Source organism: Lonchura striata, chromosome 23 (genome assembly GCF_050655825.1).
Source record: "Lonchura striata isolate lonStrDom1 chromosome 23, ASM5065582v1, whole genome shotgun sequence".
In the NCBI taxonomy this organism is placed as follows: Eukaryota; Metazoa; Chordata; class Aves; order Passeriformes; family Estrildidae; genus Lonchura; species Lonchura striata.
The window spans coordinates 663,469-674,633 of record NC_140725.1 but is presented as its reverse complement, the minus strand read 5'-3'; the positions used below and the strand labels follow the sequence as shown (position 1 = coordinate 674,633).

Sequence of the window (11,165 nt, the reverse complement as noted above, 5' to 3'; positions counted from 1 at the left end):
TTCCTTTAGCCAGGGAAGCTGCCCTGTGGGTTGGAGAGGGAGGAGGAGATGCAGCTTCCAGTGCCCGGGAGAGAGAAAAGCCCCGAAGGCTGGAGCTGAGAGCCGGGGCGGCTCAGGGCCGCTTTTGGGGAGGCCGGCTGAGCCTGGCGTGTCCATGGCGGGGTGGGAGCGGCACAGCGGAGCCCCGAGGGGCGTTTGGGCTCCCGGGGAGCCAGGAGAGGCTCTCGGGCTGCACAGCCCACAGCAGGGAGCAACAAAAGGCAGCCCAGCCCAGCCCGGGCTCCCTGCGGGCCGGTGTCCTGCAGCAGCCCCGGCCTCGCTGACATTTCCAGCCCGCGCCTGCTGCCGCCTGGGCCCTCGGTGGCAGGAGGGGGAAGGGATCTCCTCCCAGAGCTCTGGCTCCGCACTCCCTCCCCAGCGCCGAGCTGGCACAACAGGGAAGGTTCCCAGGGAAGCGCTTTAGCAGGAGCTGGCCGGGCGCCCGCTGCTCCGGCTCTGCCCGAGCCAGCCTGGCACCGCGAGGTGCCCGAGCACGGCCGGGCTCCAGCCGGGCTCCAGGCTGGGCTGGGACAAACCCACGGGGCCCCGTGGCTGCCCTCAGCTCGGCTCGGGGTCGCCAGGGCCCGAGGAGCCGCTGGCACGGCCGGGAGCGGGGACGTGTCCCCGCTGTCCTGAGCTCAGGGAGGCAGAGGAGCCAGCGGTGGCAAGTCCCTGGCAAACCCTTTTGTTTCTCCTCAAATGAGAGCTTGCACAAACAATGATGGCACCATTCCTGCTCTGCACATCGATCCAGTGCTGTAGTCAGGCAGGAGAGCTGCAATAAAACCCTGGCCTTTAATTTTATGCATGGAGAACTTCTTACCTGCTCTCCCCTCCCTGTCGTCCCCCCCACAGCTCCTTTTCCAACTGCAGCTATTTTTCCCTGCTGACTTCAGGTGTTTTGTATTCTGCTTAGATCAATAGCAGCACAACAGCAGCAGCTTTCCAGTTGTCACTAGGAAGACCCTGCTGTCAGCTCCAGCTCCGCCGTGCTCTGCCGGGGCTGGAGCGCCTTGTGCTTCCCTGACAGACACAAAGAGCTGCGCAGCAAACCAGTGCTCTATTGATTTGGGTTTTAATTATTGTTTTTTAACCCAGCCTGTGTTCTTCCCGAGCTGCGGCAGCAGGGTTTGCTCCCGAGGGAGTGAAGGGTCCGAGCTGCCCTTGCCCAGGCGGGAGGTGGCACTGCGGGGACACGGCCTGCCAGAGCTGTGCCTGCTGTGCGCCTCTGCCAAGGAGCTGCTCCCTGGTGATATCCTGCTTAGCAGCCTCCCAGCCACGAGCAGCAAGAGCAAATCCATTGCCTAATCCGACAGACGTGCCAGGACCACATTAGCTGATGTGAACATTGGCCCTCATTTGTGGCTTTTTCACAATCTCTGATATTTATGTTGGCCTGGAGCAAATCAATGCCAGGGGTTTTTTTTCTTTGTCGAACAAAAAGTGTTCACTGAAACACAACCTTTGTGTACATCTCCCATCCCAAGTGCCAAAATGGAATCACAGAATGTTAAGGGTTGGAAGGGACCTCAGAGAGGATCTCACTCCAACCCCTGCCAGGGCAGGGACACCTTGGTTGCCCCAGTGTCCAGCCTGCCTTGGGCACTCAAGGGATCCAGGGGCAGCCCCAGCTGCTCTGGGCACCTGTGCCAGGGCCTGCCACCCTCACAGGCAGAGATTTCTTCCTCCGAACCAATCTGATTTCCCTCTTTCAGTTTGTACCCATTACTCTTAGTCCTGAAAGAGGAAAGCAGAAACCAAAGCACCAGCCATGTGTTAGATTTCCTCAGCTTTCTGCCTTTTGGAGACAGACTATTTTGTGGATTGCTTTTCCATCACACAGCTGAGCGCTCAAGGGGAGTTCCTGTGTCTTGAGGGGGAAGAGGCCACCCTGACAGGAAACTAGTGACATTTTCTGCTGCCCCAGTGGCCCCTCCAAAGTGGTGGCCCCTCCGAGGCGGGCAGAGGTCACCCATCTCCTGGGCCTTCCCCGGAGGCCTCCGGGCTCTGAAGCTCGCTGTGAAGTGCTGCTGTGTCCTGAAGCACACAACACCCGTGGCCAGACTCAGCCTAACAGGCGGGACAAGGCAGGGCAGGAATGTCAGTAAAACGTGGGAGCTGTAGGTTTGTGATGAGTGCTGGGAACAGGTTTGTCCGTCCCCAGATCCACCTTGGCTCTGCGCTGCCTCTGTGCCACGTGCAGGAAGGGGCCAACACTGTTTATTTTTATTCCCAAGCCCTGGCAGGGCACCGTGACACCCCAGCTCTCCTGGAGAGCCCTGGGGCGAGGAGGAAACAGCGGCTTCCAAGGAAAACGGGGAAGGATGCAGAGCTGGAAGGTTGGGAGGTGCACAGTGCAGCTCTGCTGCAGCCCTGGGGCAGAACAGCCCCATCCTGGCTGGGCTGGGGCAGCCCCGGGCTCCCTGTGCCTCCCCCAGCCCCGCGGGTCTCTCTGTGCTCAGAGCGTGCTGTGGTGGGTGGGAATCCGGAATAAACACATTTCTCCAGCTTTCTCGCATAGTTCGAATTTAACTTCCTAATAAAGCAACTGTTATTTTTCTAACCCTCGGCTTTCCCTCTGCAAATGCTGCTGCTGCTCTGGCAGTTTCTCCCCTGTCCCGGGAGGCTCCGTGGGATGACGATTTCTGATGATTTCTGCTCCTGTGCTTCCCTCGGGGGCCCCTGGGGACAGCCCTGGGCACAGGGAGGGGTGCGGGGAGCAGGAGGGTCCCGTGGGCAGCCCGGGGCTCTGGGGCTGGGGCTGGGCTTTGGGGTCCCGGGCTGGGATGGGGGCCCAGGCCCGTTCCCATTCCCGTTCTCATTCCCATTCCCATTCCCGTTCTCATTCTCGTTTCCGTCCCCGGTCCTGTCCCGTTCCCATTCCCAGCCCGTTCCCATTCCCATTCCATTTCTGTTCCCATTTCCATTCCCATTCCCGGTCCTGTCCTATTCCCATTCCCGTTCCCGGTTCCCGGTTCCCATCCCCATTCCCGTTCCCGGTTCCCATCCCCATTCCCGTTCCCGGTTCCCGTTCCCATTCTCCATTCTGCATTCTGCATTCCCCATCCCGTTCCCCGTTCCCCGTTCCCATTCCCGTTGCCGTTCCGTCCCCGTCCTCGTTCCCATTCCCCGTTCCCCATTCCCCATTCCCCGTTCCCCACCCCCGGTCCCGTTCCCGTTCCCCGTCCCGTCCGTCCCGTTCCGTTCCCGGCAGCGCGCGCCGCCGGTAGTGACGCGGGCGGCGCGCCCCGGGCATGGCGGCGGCGGAGCCGGGCATGAAGCCGTTCGGTGGCGGCGCCGGCGCCGCGCCGGACGCGGAGCGCGGCCGCTTCCCGCACTGCGTGGTGTGGACCCCGATCCCCGTCCTGACGTGAGCGAGCCGGGGCCGGGCCGGGGCCCCGGGGCCGCCCCCGCCTGTCCCGGAGCCCCGCGCTTCTCCCGGGGCCGCGCCGGATCCCCCCTCGCCTCTGCCGGGACCTTCTCCCGGTGCCCTCGTCCCTCCCGGTGCCCGCTGTCCCTCCCGGTGCCCGCTGTCCCTCCCGGTCCCCGCTGTCCCTCCCGGTGCCCTCGTCCCTCCCGGTGCCCGCTGTCCCTCCCGGTGCCCTCGCCCCTCCCGGTGCCCGCTGCCCCTCCCGGTGCCCTCGCCCCTCCGGTGCCCGGTTCCGCGGGACCCGGCCCGGGCTGGTTCTGGCAGCCCCGCGGGTGTGGGAGGGCTCGGTGCTGAGCGGGCTCGTCGCTCCGGGGAAGGTGGGAAGCGTTTGTGGAGCGGGGTTTGGCCGCCGGCACCCGGGAGCAGCCCGTGCCCGCGGGCAGGCTCGGCTCCGTGCACCCCGGGACCGGCTCCGTGCACCCCGGGACCGGGGACAGCCGGGGGCTCGGCTCCGGCCGTGGGAGGGTGGAAGGCTGCGGCTGTGCGGGTTCCCAGATTCCCACTGCCCGCGGTTCCTCGGGGGTGTTTGCTCTTGTTCCTGAGCCCGGTACAAGATGTGGCGTGGGATGTAATGGGAACGGGAACGGGAACGGGAACGGGAACGGGAACGGCCCGGGAGAGGCTTCGCTCCCCTCCCACCGCTTCTTTTATCTTCCTGAATCTCTTTTCTTTTTTGACTGCTTAAAATTTTCACCTCAGCCTTTTGCTGGAGGATTTTTCCAGAGCTTTTCCACATTCCTGACCCCAGCGGGGAGTGCTGAAGGGAGCTGCCAGAGCCACTCAGGCCCTCAGGGAGAGAGGAGAGGGAAATCGGGGAGAGGAGGGAAGCTGAGAGTGCTGGAGCCAGTGGGAGAGGGCTGGAGTGGGACCTGGAGTGTTCACTGCTGCGGGGTCGTGAGGGACGAGGCTGGCAGGGAAGGGGTTTGGGATGAGGTCTGGTGAGGGAAGGGGCTGGGATATGGGTCTGCTGCTCCCTGGGGCTGTAATCATCACCAGGGAGAAGGTCTGTGAGACAGTGGGATCTTTTAGAGGAGGGAAAGCTGTTCTGGAGCCAGGAGCTCTGGTTTCTGTCTGGGAGCCGAGCTCTGGGCTGCTGTGGGGAGCTGCAGCGTGGTGGGTTGGTGGGCAGGGTGACCTGGTTTTTGGCTGCTGGAGTGGAAAGTCCGGTTTTCTGCCTGCAGTCCCCGCAGGATCTGATCTTTGTGCTTGGCTGCACAGAGGGGTTTGCTGGGCTGGGCCGGCCCGTCCCTGCCCTGCTGCGTGCAGGGCGCTCCGGGGTGAGCTGTTCTCCTGCAGCCTCCTGCCAGGGCGGCTGGGACGCTCCCCTGGTGCTCTCCCTGCGCCCTGGCCCCTCCCAGCCCTGCCTGGCTGTGTGTCCCAGCCCCCCTGACGGGTCCCTGTCCTGCAGGTGGCTGTTCCCCATCATTGGCCACATGGGCATCTGCACCTCGGCCGGCGTCATCCGCGACTTCGCGGGGCCCTACTTCGTGTCCGTGAGTACCCTGCCCTGCCTTCTGCTCGAGTAACACCCTCAGGGCCTTCCCAGGGGCTTTTCGGGCTCTGGGATCCTTGCTGTTGCTCCACTGGAGCTCATCTGGGGGCCTGATAAATAATGGCTGGTTTGGTGAGGAGAAGGGGGGGAAAAAAAACCTTGCGTTCCAGGCTCTAAATAAGGAGTTTAGGACTCAAATTCTCCTAAATCTGAGTAGCAGAAGTGCCTTCAGCTGCCTCAGCGTGGTTGTTTGTGTCATGCTGCTCAGCATCAGGTGTGTGTCAGGCCTCTTAAGCTGCTGAGGGTCCAGGGGATTCTGAAAGTATCTGGGATAATTAATGCTCCTAATAGACTGGGACATTTGCAGCCAAGAGTTTACAAAATATTGACACTTAAAACAAAAAAAGGGAGGGGAACGAGGCACTTGTAGGTCAGTGATGTCAGCGTGTGTGGAGTGTAAAGGTGCCCAGTCCAGAGCAGGAGCATGGAAACAATGGGACTCCTCACCCCGGCACACTGGGACTGGTGTCTGGGGCAGCTGGATCACTCAGCCAGCCAACTGAGAGACCTCCAGCACCGCCCTGAATGTTGGCTTCAGCCCCCTGAGACAATTCTCTTTTTGTTTTTTTCAGGAAGACAACATGGCATTTGGGAAGCCTGTGAAGTAAGTGCTGCCTGTTTGTATTAGACTGACCAACTGCCCGCAGTTCCTGAGGACAGATGTGCTGTGACGTTGCTTTTCCTGGTGCTCAGCTGCCCTCACTCACCTTGGTGGCCGCTGTGTCTCTGCTTTTCAAGAAACACATTCAATTAAATCTTTTTAGCAGCATGGCAGCAGCGTGGTGGTGTTAATAAGCAGAGCTGTGTGGAGCCTTTGTCAGAGGAAAGGAAAAGAAGGCTGCACCGTTCTGGGATGGTGCTCCCGGGGGCTGTGGGTGCACCCAGCCTGGCTGGGCTGCTGGGCTCAGGTCGCTGCCGTGTGTCACTGCTGGGGCAGGAGAGGGCCGGGTGTGTGCCGGGTCAGGCCGGGAGCTGGGAGCAGCTCAGGCTGTCCCCGAGCTCTGGGATTTCTGTCTGGGGAGCTGAGCAGCCTTTCTGCAGCCCTGCTCGTCTCCCAGAGCTGGCTCCCTGCCTTCCAGAGGCGCTGGGTTTGCCCCAGTCCTTCAGGCAGGGCGAGGAGTTGGACTCCAGGGTGCTCGTGGCTCCTCGGAGGCTGATTCCTCTTGCTGCTGGCAGGAGCAGGCCCTGGGAGCCGCAGCAGTGCAGCAAGGCAAAGGGAACTGTTGTCACCCTGCAGGTACTGGAAGCTGGATCCCAGCAAGGTCTGTGCCTCGGGTCCCAACGCCTGGGACACGGCCGTGCACGACGCCTCCGAGGAGTACAAGCACCGCATGGTAGAGCTGCTGCCTGCGGGAGGGAGGGAGCGCCCCGGGGCTCCAGGGGGTTCCCAGAGACATTTGGATGCCCCTTCCCTGGAAATGGTCAAGGCCAGGTTGGAGCAAGGAGCTTTAAAGTCCGTCCAACCCAAACTGTTCCACAATTCCGTATCTCTGCAGTGGTTGGGAGGGATCCCTCCCCAGTGTTTGGCTCCTTGCCACGGGGGTGGGACCTGTGGCTCTCCCCCAGGACTGGGAGACCTCAGGGATGGGAATTTAATCCCTTTTTGTGTTCCAGCACAACCTTTGCTGTGACAACTGCCATTCCCACGTGGCTCTGGCCTTAAACTTGATGAGATACGATAACAGCACCTCCTGGAACATGGTGAAACTGTGCTTCTTCACACTCCTCTATGGGAAATACGTCAGGTGAGCTGAGGGACAGCCTGCATCCGGCAGCAGAAGGGGCTCTTTCCTTCTCCTGAGCCCTCTGAAGCATCAGCTGGCCCTTGGAGAAGGAGAAACCTCCCCCAAGCCATGGGAGTGTTGCTGGTGGGTGGTGCTGTCACTGCCTGTGCTCAGCAAGAGAAGCAGGAGTGCTTGCTGGGCTGCACTAGATGCTGCTCCCAAAATACTGTTTCTGGCTGCTAATTTGGAGTGCCTGGAATTTGGGAAATGCTGGCTAAAGCAAATCTCATTCTGTGTTGTCTTCTGGCTGGGTTAGGTCGGAACATAAGGTCACAGGATGGCTTCTCTCCAAGCATTACTGGTTTCCCTCCCCTCTCTTGAAGCTTGTTTACATAAAAACTGGTCTGATTTCCAGCTGCTGTGGAGCTTCCCACTGGAGTGGGGAGGGAAACCCCGAGCTTTCCTTAAGGAAAGGCTTTTGAAGCTCCACTTCTGTGGAGTTTTCCCTGTTCTGGAAGAGCTTCTGTACCTGCTTGTGGGCAAGGATAGCTCCAGCTGTCTTGGCTGAATCCACCAGCAGTCGGATTGACAAGCCCTGTGGTAATGGTTTCATTTTTTGTGGCCTCCTGTCACCATTCCTGTCTGTGCAGGTATGAAATGGGCTTGTCTTTGACTTGATTTAAGCTGGAAGGAGACTCCAGCCCTGTTGTTTGTGATATATTTATTGTGGTCCTGAGTGAGTCTCAGGTTTTAACACCAATTTCCAGGATGGGGTGTGTGGCAGTGCCAGCAGCAGGTAACAGTCAGGCATCTGTCCCCCTCTGATTCCTGCAGTTATTGCCCCATCCTTTTGTCTCTGCTGGTTTCTCACACAGACTTTCCCCCCTTTCCCTCCTGCAGCATAGGGGGCTTTGTGAAGACCTGGCTGCCCTTTGTGCTCTTCCTGGGGGTGATTGTGACCGTGGTTCTCACCCTGCACCTGCGGTGATGGCAGCCCTGACCCCCAGTGCCTGAGCACACAAAGGAAGAAACTGGGACTGCTGCAGCAGGATGGAGGCCTGGGACTCTGGGAGCCTTTTCCAGGGGAGGTGGCAGCCCCACTCCATCGTGACAGCTCATCTTCGTCTCCTGGAGCTGGCTTCTTTTCCTCCTGTTTCTGTTCTGTCGATGGTCTCTCCCAGTGTCAGGGGCCTGGAAGCTTCTGCCCTCTGCCTTCCTGCAGCTGGGGAGGTGGGAATGGGATCAGGAAAGGAGAGGGGTGGGCACCTTTGCTTTCAGTGCCAAGAAAAGCCTCCAGGCGAGCTCTGCCTCCTGCAGCGATGCACTTGGGAGGGTCTCTCTGCTTTCCTCCTCTTCCCCAGATCTTCCTCAGGTCCCCTGGCTCTCCAGTTGGGAGCTGCTGTTTTCCCTGTGCACATCTCTCCAGTAGCACACGCTCCAAGGGAAGTGGGGGGGTCTTCTGGGAGGGTGGGGTGCCCCAGCACTCGGCCACGGCCCCAGGCAGAGGCTGCTGAGCTGGGGCATCCTGAGGGACGCTCGTGGCAGGGCCGGTCCCCCTGGTCCTGCCGGGGAGCCTGGAAAGGCAGGAAAGCTGGAGGGCTGCCTTGGGAAGGCTCGTGGCAGGGTGCACCCTTCAGGAGCCTGCTGCAGCTTCGGGAGCAGCCCTCGGTCCCTTTTAGCTTGTGCCAGAGAAAATATCACTTCCCTGCTTCTCCCTGGGCCCTGTGTTGCTAAATCTGGCGCTGCAGCCCCCAGAGGCGCTCGTTTCCCTTTGATCCCCGTGCTCCCAGCAGGCACAGCTGGGGCAAGAGCCTGAGCCTGGGGCTGGGAAACCTCTGGGAGCTGCACCCGAGCCTGGAGCTGCAGAGGGAGCTGCAGGGACTGGGCAAACTGGGGCAGTGGCTTTCTCCTGGCTGGTCGCGGGTGGTGACTGAGGAATGGTTTGGAGAGCACACCTGGGCACAGGAGCTGTGCAGGGATTGGTGTGAGGGGCAGGATGGGCCATGGGGGGGTTGCCCCTGAGGCAGGAAGGGAGTTTGGATGTGACCTGGAAGCCCTTCTGCAGCTGGGTCTGCTCTGCGGGTGCTGATTTTGGAGGGCTCTGAGCCAGGGGAGTTTGAAAGCCCAGCCTGGTGAAGGGTCACTTGCAGCTGAGCGGGTCCCTGCTGACTGCAGAGCGGGGAGAAGAGCTTCTCCACTCACACGTTGGCCCAGGACCTGGTGGGTTCCAAGGAATCCATTGCAGGGAGTGCTTGTGGCCAGCAGGAAAGCTTTTCTGGGGTCCCTGGCACATCTGCAGCTTCCTCTGACTGCAGGGTGCACTCAGTGTGGTTTGCAGACCCCTCCCCAGTGCCTCTGCCACTTCCCACTCCTGCAGCCATGTGGGAGGCTTGGAGCCTCCTCCTGAGCTTGTTCCTGTGTTTCCCCTTTTCCTCAGTCACGTTTAAATCCTGGTCCCTGTTGTCCCTCTGTCACCCCATGGTGGCTGTCCCCATCAGCCTGGAGCTGAAGCATCTCTCCCTGCAGTCCTTCCTTCCTGCGTGGGCAGCTGGGCCGGGGGCTGGGGCTGCTGGGCCGCCGAAATCCCCGTCAGAGAGCCTGGATGAAAGTTCGGAGCCTTCCGGAACGCTTTCCCTGTGCGCTGAGTTCAGGTGATTCCCGGGGCTGGATCCACCCTCAGCAATAACCTCCAGCCCCTCCGTGTCCCCAGCCGTGTTTTATCCACGAGCTCTGCGAGAATTGCCAAAGCTGAGACTTGGGGGTGTCGGGGGGCCCCTGGACTTCCAAAACCCCACTGTGAAATTCCCTCTCGTTTGCTCCCGATGCTTTTTACCAGAGCGGAGTTTGCAATGGCGAGGGCGAGCCCCCATCCCTCATCCTTTGTTCCCTTCATCTCTGCGGGGCGCTGGATTTCTTTGTAAATATTTAAACTCTGCTTCTGTGGTTTCATAATCCCGACGGCAGGGAAATAAACTGATTTCTGTGGATATCTGCAAGTGCTGCATCTCTCGCCTGCTCCCAGCCCTCAGCCGAGTGGGTTTGGGGTCGGAGCTCCCTGCCCCACTGAGCCCCGGCCCCTCTCCTGCCCCAAGGAGCTGGATCCTGAAGCTTTCACACCTTTGATTTATGAACTTGCCCTTTCCCTGCTCCAGGGAAGACTCAACCCTGCTGCTGGGAAGGAGGTGTGGGGGGCAGGAGAATTCCCCGTCCCTGCAGTGCAGAAAGAGTTTGTGGGATTTAATGCCGGGTCTCGACGCCTGGGCAGGGGCTGCCAAGTGTTCCGGGCTGGGAGATGCTTTTCCCCGAGGCCGGTTCCCTTCAGCTGTGAACAGCTTCCCTTTTGTCTGTGCTGTGGCCTTTTTTTGGGAGGCACTGCTTTCCCAGCTCCCTTTCCTTCCCAGCCCGGAGCCCCCCTCTTCCCCGGGGAGGGACGCCTGTCCTGGCCCTGGGGCTGCCACAAGCAAAGAGCCAGGCTGGCTTTTCCCTCTCCCAGCAGGAGCTGCTGCCTGAGCTGGGAGCAGGGAAAGCTGTGCCTGCTCACTGCAGATGTAGCCGCTGATTTTCTGCTCCATCTGATATCCAGAGGCTGGAGCTGCGGGGAGGAACTGCATCAGCCTTAAAATTAGGTTGTGTCCGAGGCCAGGGGATTTCATGGTGCAGCCATTTCATGGAAAAACACCTGGATCCTCCTGCTCAGCCCCTCCAGGCAAGCAGGCGGCTCCGCAGGCTCCGTCCCGCACACATCTGCCGCGGGAAGGGGAGGTGGGGATGCCGAGCCCCGGCACCGCAATGTGGGGTGAGGATGCCGAGCCCCGGCACCCCAGGGTGGGGTGGGGATGCCGAGCCCCGGCACCCCAGGGTGAGGTGAGGATGCCGAACCCCGGCACCGCAATGTGGGGTGAGGATGCCGAGCCCCGGCACCCCAGGGTGAGGTGGGGATGCCGAGCCCCGGCACCGCAATGTGGGGTGAGGATGCCGAGCCCCGGCACCCCAGGGTGAGGTGGGGATGCCGAGCCCCAGCACTGCAGGGTCCCTCCCCGCCTCCCAGCCTGGCAGGATTTTCCAAACCTCCTTCCTGCTCCGGGAGCTCGGGGGTCTGACGGGATGTGTGGGGCGCTCCGGTCACGGAACGTGGGGCCTGGGGGGAGCAGCCGGGCCGGGCGTGCCGGGCAGTCCCGCTCGGATGCTCCGGCCCAGCCCCGGGAGCCGGGAATGCTGCAGGATGGAATGTCAGCATCCGTCCCAGCTGCCACATGGCCTGAGCCCCCCTCCCGGAGTGACCCCGCCGCCCGCCTGGCTGTGACCGACCCCGCCCGGGGTCCCCGACCTCCGTCCCCGCCCGGAGCCGCCTTTGAAGTGGGGTCACTTTTCGGCAGCTGGCCGGAGGGGAGGGGTCCCAGGGTCACCCCCTTTGGGGGGT

General features: G+C 61.3%; 1 protein-coding gene across 2 annotated transcripts; it reads left to right on the top strand.

The window, feature by feature from the left end:
- Positions 1–3,267: 3,267 nt before the first annotated feature.
- Positions 3,268–9,732, top strand: TMEM222 (transmembrane protein 222). 2 transcript variants are annotated; one of them, XM_085559507.1, is made up of 6 exons: positions 3,268–3,409; positions 4,878–4,962; positions 5,594–5,625; positions 6,259–6,355; positions 6,636–6,766; positions 7,646–9,732. In XM_085559507.1, the coding sequence occupies exons 1-6, from the start codon at positions 3,294–3,296 to the stop codon at positions 7,731–7,733; spliced, it is 549 nt and encodes a 182-aa protein (XP_085415633.1). In that variant the 5' UTR covers positions 3,268–3,293; the 3' UTR covers positions 7,734–9,732. The 2 variants fall into 2 exon arrangements, with proteins under 2 accessions (XP_085415633.1, XP_085415634.1); XM_085559508.1 differs by lacking the exon at positions 7,646–9,732 and adding an exon at positions 7,161–7,639.
- Positions 9,733–11,165: the final 1,433 nt, after the last annotated feature.